General features: G+C 48.1%; 1 protein-coding gene across 6 annotated transcripts in view; it reads left to right on the forward strand.

The window, feature by feature from the left end:
• LOC115124142 (stromal interaction molecule 1) overlaps positions 1 to 10,390 on the forward strand; it is a 54,035-nt gene extending 43,645 nt beyond the window's left edge. For 4 of the 6 annotated variants that reach the window (XM_065024282.1, XM_065024286.1, XM_065024287.1 and 1 more), the window contains 2 exons: positions 6,899 to 7,280; positions 7,984 to 10,390. In XM_065024282.1, coding sequence (XP_064880354.1) covers positions 6,899 to 7,280; positions 7,984 to 8,518 — 917 coding nt within the window. In that variant the 3' untranslated portion in view covers positions 8,519 to 10,390. The remainder of the gene's footprint in view (positions 1 to 6,898; positions 7,281 to 7,983) is intronic. The other 2 variants (XM_065024283.1, XM_065024284.1) reach the window with 2 other exon arrangements.
• Positions 10,391 to 10,610: the final 220 nt, after the last annotated feature.

Below are 10,610 nucleotides of genomic sequence, written 5' to 3' on the forward strand. Positions count from 1 at the left end.
TGTAGATGGATATAGCTGTAATACTGTCCTGGGACAGGGTCTGTAGATGGATATAGCTGTAACACTGTCCTGGGACAGGGTCTGTAGATGGATATAGCTGTAATACTGTCCTGGGACAGGGCCTGTAGATGGATATAGCTGTAATACTGTCCTGGGACAGGGTCTGTAGATGGATATAGCTGTAACACTGTCCTGGGCAAGGTCTGTAGATGGATATAGCTGTAACACTCTGGCCTGGGACAGGGCCTGTAGATGGATATATCTGTAATACTGTCCTGGGACAGGGTCTGTAGATGGATATAGCTGTAATACTGTCCTGGGACAGGGCCTGTAGATGGATATAGCTGTAATACTCTGTCCTGGGACAGGGACTGTAGATGGATATAGCTGTAACACTCTGGCCTGGGACAGGGCCTGTAGATGGATATAGCTGTAACACTATGTCCTGGGACAGGGCCTGTAGATGGATATAGCTGTAACACTATGTCCTGGGACAGGGCCTGTAGATGGATATAGCTGTAACACTCTGGCCTGGGACAGGGCCTGTAGATGGATATAGCTGTAATACTGTCCTGGGACAGGGTCTGTAGATGGATATAGCTGTAACACTCTGGCCTGGGACAGGGTCTGTAGATGGATATAGCTGTAACACTGTCCTGGGACAGGGCCTGTAGATGGATATAGCTGTAACACTTGGGCCTGGGACAGGGCCTGTAGATGGATATAGCTGTAATACTGTCCTGGGACAGGGTCTGTAGATGGATATAGCTGTAACACTGGCCTGGGACAGGGTCTGTAGATGGATATAGCTGTAACACTCTGGCCTGGGACCGGGCCTGTAGATGGATATAGCTGTAACACTCTGGCCTGGGACAGGGCCTGTAGATAGATATAGCTGTAACACTCTGGCGTGGGACAGGGCCTGTAGATTGATATATCTGTAACACTCTGGCCTGGGACAGGGACTGTAGATGGATATAGCTGTAATACTCTGTCCTGGGACAGGGACTGTAGATGGATATAGCTGTAACACTGTCCTGGGACAGGGCCTGTAGATGGATATAGCTGTAACACTGTCCTGGGACAGGGACTGTAGATGGATATAGCTGTAATACTGTCTTGGGACAGGGCCTATAGATGGATATAGCTGTAACACTCTGTCCTGGGACAGGGCCTGTAGATGGATATAGCTGTAACACTCTGTCCTGGGACAGGGACTGTAGATGGATATAGCTGTAACACTCTGGCCTGGGACAGGGACTGTAGATGGATATAGCTGTAATACTGTCCTGGGACAGGGCTTGTAGATGGATATAGCTGTAATACTCTGTCCTGGGACAGGGACTGTAGATGGATACATTTAGCATTACATTATACATTTGGGACAGGGCCTGTAGATGGATATAGCTGTAACACTGTCCTGGGACAGGGTCAGATGGATATAGCTGTACTGTCCTGGGACAGGGCTGTAGATGGATATAGCTGTAATATAGCTGTAATACTGTCCTGGGACAGGGCCTGTAGATGGATATAGCTGTAACACTGTCCTGGGACAGGGCCTGTAGATGGATATAGCTGTAATACTGTCCTGGGACAGGGCCTGTAGATGGATATAGCTGTAACACTGTCCTGGGACAGGGTCTGTAGATGGATATAGCTGTAATACTGTCCTGGGACAGGGTCTGTAGATGGATATAGCTGTAATACTGTCCTGGGACAGGACATGGGGTCTGTAGATGGATATAGCTGTAACACTGTCCTGGGCAAGGTCTGTAGATGGATATAGCTGTAACACTCTGGCCTGGGACAGGGCCTGTAGATGGATATATCTGTAATACTGTCCTGGGAAGGGTCTGTAGATGGATATAGCTGTAATACTGTCCTGGGACAGGGCCTGTAGATGGATATAGCTGTAACACTATGTCCTGGGACAGGGCCTGTAGATGGATATAGCTGTAACACTGTCCTGGGACAGGGCCTGTAGATGGATATAGCTGTAACACTCTGGCCTGGGACAGGGCCTGTAGATGGATATAGCTGTAATACTGTCCTGGGACAGGGTCTGTAGATGGATATAGCTGTAACACTCTGGCCTGGGACAGGGTCTGTAGATGGATATAGCTGGATATAGCTGTAACACTGTCCTGGGACAGGGCCTGTAGATGGATATAGCTGTAACACTTGGCCTGGGACAGGGCCTGTAGATGGATATAGCTGTAATACTGTCCTGGGACAGGGTCTGTAGATGGATATAGCTGTAACACTGGCCTGGGACAGGGTCTGTAGATGGATATAGCTGTAACACTCTGTCCTGGGACAGGGCCTGTAGATGGATATAGCTGTAACACTGTCCTGGGACAGGGTCTGTAGATGGATATAGCACTCTGGCCTGGGACAGGGTCTGTAGATGGATATAGCTGTAACACTCTGGCCTGGGACAGGGCCTGTAGATGGATATAGCTGTAACACTCTGGCCTGGGACAGGGCCTGTAGATGGATATAGCTGTAATACTCTGCTGTAATACGGGCCTGGGACAGGGCCTGTAGATGGATATAGCTGTAACACTGTCCTGGGACAGGGCCTGTAGATGGATATAGCTGTAACACTGTCCTGGGACAGGGACTGTAGATGGATATAGCTGTAACACTCTGTCCTGGGACAGGGACTGTAGATGGATATAGCTGTAACACTCTGTCCTGGGACAGGGCCTGTAGATGGATATAGCTGTAACACTCTGTCCTGGGACAGGGACTGTAGATGGATATAGCTGTAACACTCTGGCCTGGGACAGGGCCTGTAGATGGATATAGCTGTAACACTGTCCTGGGACAGGGCCTGTAGATGGATATAGCTGTAATACTCTGTCCTGGGACAGGGTCTGTAGATGGATATAGCTGTAACACTCTGGCCTGGGACAGGGACTGTAGATGGATATAGCTGTAACACTCTGTCCTGGGACAGGGACTGTAGATGGATATAGCTGTAATACTGTCCTGGGACAGGGTCTGTAGATGGATATAGCTGTAACACTGTCCTGGGACAGGGCCTGTAGATGGATATAGCTGTAACACTATGTCCTGGGACAGGGCCTGTAGATGGATATAGCTGTAATACTGTCCTGGGACAGGGTCTGTAGATGGATATAGCTGTAACACTGTCCTGGGACAGGGTCTGTAGATGGATATAGCTGTAATACTGTCCTGGGACAGGGCCTGTAGATGGATATATCTGTAATACTGTCCTGGGACAGGGTCTGTAGATGGATATAGCTGTAATACTGTCCTGGGACAGGGCCTGTAGATGGATATAGCTGTAACACTATGTCCTGGGACAGGGCCTGTAGATGGATATAGCTGTAACACTATGGCCTGGGACAGGGCCTGTAGATGGATATAGCTGTAACACTCTGGCCTGGGACAGGGCCTGTAGATGGATATAGCTGTAATACTGTCCTGGGACAGGGCCTGTAGATGGATATAGCTGTAACACTCTGGCCTGGGACAGGGTCTGGCTGTAACACTGTCCTGGGACAGGGCCTGTAGATGGATATAGCTGTAACACTCTGTCCTGGGACAGGGCCTGTAGATGGATATAGCTGTAACACTCTGGCCTGGGACAGGGCCTGTAGATGGATATAGCTGTAACACTCTGGCCTGGGACAGGGCCTGTAGATGGATATAGCTGTAACACTGTCCTGGGACAGGGTCTGTAGATGGATATAGCTGTAACACTGTCCTGGGACAGGGTCTGTAGATGGATATAGCTGTAACTGTCCTGGGACAGGGTCTGTAGATGGATATAGCTGTAACACTCTGGCCTGGGACAGGGCCTGTAGATGGATATAGCTGTAACACGGGCCTGGGACAGGGCCTGTAGATGGATATAGCTGTAATACGGGCCTGGGACAGGGCCTGTAGATGGATATAGCTGTAATACGGGCCTGGGACAGGGCCTGTAGATGGATATAGCTGTAACACTGTCCTGGGACAGGGCCTGTAGATTGATATAGCTGTAATACTCTGGCCTGGGACAGGGTCTGTAGATGGATATAGCTGTAACACGCTGTCCTGGGACAGGGACTGTAGATTGATATAGCTGTAACACTCTGGCCTGGGACAGGGCCTGTAGATGGATATAGCTGTAATACTCTGGCCTGGGACAGGGCCTGTAGATGGATATAGCTGTAACACTCTGGCCTGGGACAGGGCCTGTAGATGGATATAGCTGTAATACTGTCCTGGGACAGGGCCTGTAGATGGATAGATCTGTAACACTGTCCTGGGACAGGGTCTGTAGATGGATATAGCTGTAACACTCTGGCCTGGGACATGGACTGTAGATGGATATAGCTGTAACACTCTGGCCTGGGACAGGGACTGTAGATGGATATATCTGTAACACTGGCCTGGGACAGGGCCTGTAGATGGATAGATCTGTAACACTGTCCTGGGACAGGGTCTGTAGATGGATATAGCTGTAACACTATGTCCTGGGACAGGGCCTGTAGATGGATATAGCTGTAATACTGTCCTGGGACAGGGTCTGTAGATGGATATAGCTGTAACACTGTCCTGGGACAGGGTCTGTAGATGGATATAGCTGTAATACTGTCCTGGGACAGGGCCTGTAGATGGATATAGCTGTAATACTGTCCTGGGACAGGGTCTGTAGATGGATATAGCTGTAACACTGTCCTGGGCAAGGTCTGTAGATGGATATAGCTGTAACACTCTGGCCTGGGACAGGGCCTGTAGATGGATATATCTGTAATACTGTCCTGGGACAGGGTCTGTAGATGGATATAGCTGTAATACTGTCCTGGGACAGGGCCTGTAGATGGATATAGCTGTAACACTATGTCCTGGGACAGGGCCTGTAGATGGATATAGCTGTAACACTATGGCCTGGGACAGGGCCTGTAGATGGATATAGCTGTAACACTCTGGCCTGGGACAGGGCCTGTAGATGGATATAGCTGTAATACTGTCCTGGGACAGGGTCTGTAGATGGATATAGCTGTAACACTCTGGCCTGGGACAGGGTCTGTAGATGGATATAGCTGTAACACTGTCCTGGGACAGGGCCTGTAGATGGATATAGCTGTAACACTCTGTCCTGGGACAGGGCCTGTAGATGGATATAGCTGTAACACTCTGGCCTGGGACAGGGCCTGTAGATGGATATAGCTGTAACACTCTGGCCTGGGACAGGGCCTGTAGATGGATATAGCTGTAACACTCTGGCCTGGGACAGGGCCTGTAGATGGATATATCTGTAACACTGTCCTGGGACAGGGTCTGTAGATGGATATAGCTGTAACTGTCCTGGGACAGGGTCTGTAGATGGATATAGCTGTAACACTCTGGCCTGGGACAGGGCCTGTAGATGGATATAGCTGTAACACTCTGGCCTGGGACAGGGCCTGTAGATGGATATAGCTGTAACACTCTGGCCTGGGACAGGGCCTGTAGATGGATATAGCTGTAATACGGGCCTGGGACAGGGCCTGTAGATGGATATAGCTGTAACACTGTCCTGGGACAGGGCCTGTAGATTGATATAGCTGTAATACTCTGGCCTGGGACAGGGTCTGTAGATGGATATAGCTGTAACACGCTGTCCTGGGACAGGGACTGTAGATTGATATAGCTGTAACACTCTGGCCTGGGACAGGGCCTGTAGATGGATATAGCTGTAATACTCTGGCCTGGGACAGGGCCTGTAGATGGATATAGCTGTAACACTCTGGCCTGGGACAGGGCCTGTAGATGGATATAGCTGTAATACTGTCCTGGGACAGGGCCTGTAGATGGATAGATCTGTAACACTGTCCTGGGACAGGGTCTGTAGATGGATATAGCTGTAACACTCTGGCCTGGGACATGGACTGTAGATGGATATAGCTGTAACACTCTGGCCTGGGACAGGGACTGTAGATGGATATATCTGTAACACTGGCCTGGGACAGGGCCTGTAGATGGATATAGCTGTAACACTGGCCTGGGACAGGGCCTGTAGATGGATATAGCTGTAACACTGGCCTGGGACAGGGCCTGTAGATGGATATAGCTGTAATACTGCCCTGGGACAGGGCCTGTAGATGGATATAGCTGTAAAACTCTGGCCTGGGACAGGGCCTGTAGATGGATATAGCTGTAATACTCTGGCCTGGGACAGGGCCTGTAAATGTATAAGGCAAACTCTCCATGCTGCGTCCACCTACCCCTGGCCGTACGGTCTCCAGCTGTCCAATGACTTGCTCTTCTTCCTTAGCCTGATCCTCAATATTCTTCCTCATCACCCAGAGCACTCTTCCACTCACCAGTAACTAATGTTCTTAGACCCCTCACAACATACTGCCACTGACTGATTTTACAAATAATGATCTACAATGAAGGGGTGAGGGTTGGTTATGAGTAAACATTTAACTTCCGTCCCCCCTGCAAGAATCCTCACCAGGCACCAGACAAAGTCCTCACCAGACAGTGGCATCCCTCCTGTTCTCTTGTCAATACTGGCATCCCTCCTGTTCTCTTGTCAATACTGGCATCCCTCCTGTTCTCTTGTCAATACTGGCATCCCTCCTGTTCTCTTGTCAATACTGGCATCCCTCCTGTTCTCTTGTCAATACTGGCATCGCTCAGGCCAGGGGTTTGAACATCCGATATTTTGCATCCATCACTTGCATTTCTCCCAACCGAACATTACTGAATTGCTCAACACAAATGTCAACAACACTAATGCATTACTGGAATGTCTCAAACACCCATGTCTTCTGCTAGTGCCCTCCCAGTCGAATTCCAGCCTACTCTTGTCCCTCACCCTGTGTTGTTGTGTGTGTGTATATAATCAGAGAGTGCTTGTTGATAATGGTGTTGTTCTGTGTTGTCTCTATAGCTCCCAGTATGATGTCCCTGCGTCAGCGCCACATGGACTCCCAGCTGGCCATGGGCTCTCAGAGGTTGGTAGAGACCTGCCTGTTGGCGGGGCAGCAGGGAGACGGTACCTCCAACTCAACCAGGTCTAGGGCCACCCTCCAACAGTCACACAGCCAGTCCTTCCAACAGTTTGAGGCTCTCCCCCTGCCTCCCCTGTCCTCTGCTGTCTCGCACCCCGCGATCATCTGCTCATCCCCACCTCTTTCCTACCGTCAGCCCCACTCCTTCCACTCCTCCTCCTCCTTACACTCCACCACTCCTCACTCCTCCCATGTCTATCACTCGTCTTATTTTCAGCCCATGGACACCATCCCAGACTTCCAGCGCAGCAGCAGCTTCGGGTACCCCTCTGCTCTCTTCCCTCCACACGCACCGCATGCGCGTGGGATTTTCTCTCTGCCTACGTTTTCACCCCCCATAGTTTCATATCTATTTTTTTCTTATCTAGTTTGCAGTGTTCTCATTTTCATAAACGGTTGTTTCATCTAACTAGAACTCACCCATTTTGCAACCTGTGACATTTTGCGTACATTCTTATGCATTATTACTTTTTCGTTAAATACGTTTTTCTGCCTAATTCATTGTTTTCTATTTGAGTTTTTGCCATCCACTCCCAACTCTTGTCTTTCTCGATAGCCCAAACAACCCTTCCCTCTGCCTGCACTACTAACAGGAGGTGGAGTTGCTGTTGGCGAGTAGTGCCCACTGTGTCCTTGGCTTTACAGGCATTGGATAGATTACTTCAAGCATGCAGTGGTCTAGCTTGGATCCACTTTTCAGTCAGGCTCAGTCCAGAACAGCTTCTACCCCATAGGACTTTACCCCATAGTTCTGAAAGGATTAGAAATGTGTTGGCATTCCATCTGATGGTAAAAATCCACCTAGCCTATCAGAGGGGAAAATGGAGATACTACCATTGCTTATGTCTGTCCAGTTCTTTCAGGTCTACTTGAAGTGCCTAGGTGGTAGAGGCGGTAGAATGTTTCTGGACCGGGCCCCACTGTACCTCTCTTCCTCCACCGACTCTCTTCTGTTCTTCCACAGAGAGTTGAACCGCTCAGACTCAGACTCCTCCCTGTCCCTCTCCCAAATCGGTGATCGTCTGTCCGCCTACAGCTCCAAGGGCCACCTGGTTAAACCCACCTCCTTCCTGTATGGCCAACCCGTCCGCTCTGCCTCCGACGAGCCCTCCCTGCATGCCCACACCCCTAACGGAGGGAACCGTGTCCATGAAGGAGGAGCCCTGGCCGAGCCAGTCCCAGAGAGCCCCATCCTGATGAAGAAGGTGTACAGCATCGAGAAGTCAGCCAGCCTGGGAGAGATGAATGTTGGTCTCGTTGGTATGTCTATGTCAGAGTCCTCCCGCTCCCTCAGCCCCAACTCCACTGACGCTGACACCCCCTCCCCCACGGGGGGCCAGCCTGGGGCCACAGGGACCAAGGGAGGCAGCCGCGTCCCACAGCTCTCTTCCAAGAAGAGCCCTCTGGAGGAAGACAGCGGCTCCACGGGAGAAGACACAGACTCCGTCGCCAGCCGTAAGAAACACACCTTCAAGATCTTCAAAAAACAGAAGAAATGAGGGCTACTAAAGACTATTAAAGAGCTGTCCAATGTGTTTCTCTTATTATTGTTTCTGTTTTGGAGAAGTTGTTTTGGGTTGTTCATTGGTCACACTCGGTGGTGCAAATCTTTGCCTTTATGGATTTGTAGGTACTTTCCCTGAGGAACTGTGGGAGCAACCAGCTATCTGATTATATGATTTTTGTCCTGATGAAATTTGGAATGGGTGGTATTGTATAGTGGAATGTAAAGCACTATTTATTTAGTAGGAAAGGGTGCCAGTCTCTCAAAGGGAAACAAGTCTCCTGGGTGGATGTCTTTTGGTTTACTTCAACCTGTATCAGTTTGCATGTCTTCACCTTTGTTTGACTGATATTCTCTGAATGCTCATAGGTGTTTGCTTGGTTCTTGTTCCTATTCTGCTTAGACAACACTTAACTCCGTTGTTTCATTTGGTTCATCCCCAGCCACCTTATGTGTTTTGACAAAAAATGGTGTCAGATGGACCTTTTTTAAGTACTTAATGGTAGTCATTTTGGTCAATTGTGAGGGGGGCTGAAAAGGGCTGAACAATACTTGCAAAAACCTCCCGAATCAATTGTGCTAACAAGAAATGTAGCAGTCAATGTTGGCAGAACTCTTCCAGTACAACTGCAGACACAGCAACACATGAGGCAAACATTTCCCTTCGGAAGTGACGTAGAAGTGCTTGATTTAAACCGCTTGAAGACCCCCAGCACATACAAAGCCAGGTAGCCTGTGTCACAGTGCAAGAAGTAATTGTCCACGATCTAAGTTCCCTAATAGAGGGGAAAGTTATTAAAAGGACTACTTGAACTATATGAATGTAATGTCAAATGTTTATTGAAGTAAATGTCTACATTTGCAAATTGCCAATCGTATCAATCTACATTGCAGTTGTTGTAAGAGAGATCATGTGGAACATTATGACTGCTGTTGGAGGTGCCAAAACAAAAGACTGGTCCAGTGGCCTTTTCTTCTCATCAGCTATATATGTACTGTACATTAGACGCCGCTTTAGAATGAGTAGCACTGCCTTCCATTTTATCTGGGGACTCCAAACCAAAATAAGGTGATCAATTTGACATTGTCACCCACATAATTTTAAGTAGAGCGTTTCAAGCAGCGTTTGTATTTCAAACACTCCCAAGTTGTTTAGAGCATTCTGGAGAGGTGTTTGCTACTTTAGCTTGTTCTGTAGACTACCCTGATCACCTATTGTCACACTATACAGATCCAAAGTCAAGTACACAATAACAGTAATGGTATCTGCTGGTCACTATTATAAACTCAATTGCCATTAATGGTTTTGAGGGCACACATGGTTTAGAAAAGGATGTCACGATACATTCTGGTTGTAGGGACTCATAACTTTCTAAATAATTGACGTGCTGCTCCTGAATCTGCGTAATAACCACAGCACTTCTCCAAACGACACCATCGCCCCCCAATGGAGGCCTCACACAGTGCGATTGATGGTATGGATGAAAAATGTAATTATTTTTCTTTCATTGATCAGTTGAAAACATGAACTTCCTATTGGTACTTTTTAAAGTGTAATTTGTACCTCTTCTGCACGATGAAGCTGTAATGTGGATTATGCCGTCTATCTGTGAGTGTCTGTCTGTTGCCAGGATACTGCACTGATGCATGTCAGCTACAGTATTAACGTCTATAATGGGCTTGAGGCAGAGGTCAGCTCGAGCATCATGACTCTCCACCCCTACTTTAACTCCCGACTTCTCATTTTGAGCTTCTATTTATGAATACATATATTTGTACAGAGAAAAAAAAATGTTGCATCTTCTGTGACGTTCTCTAGACTTTTATGGCACTCTTGCATGGTAGCAATAAACTATTTTGAATGAAAGACATGGCCTTTGTTTATCAGATACGAAGAGCTGCTTGGTGTGCTTTTAGTGGGGATACTAACACATAAAAACAGCAAGGCGAAAACTTATCTTATCACAGGTTTTCTAGAGTAATTGGCACTGAAAAATGAACAGACTTGGGTATTATTTATTTTATGTGCATTTTTTAAACATTATTATCCCTCTAGTTCACAGTAAAACACAAGCGCAATATGTATT

This window comes from Oncorhynchus nerka, linkage group LG11 (assembly GCF_034236695.1).
Source record: "Oncorhynchus nerka isolate Pitt River linkage group LG11, Oner_Uvic_2.0, whole genome shotgun sequence".
NCBI classification, from domain to species: Eukaryota; Metazoa; Chordata; class Actinopteri; order Salmoniformes; family Salmonidae; genus Oncorhynchus; species Oncorhynchus nerka.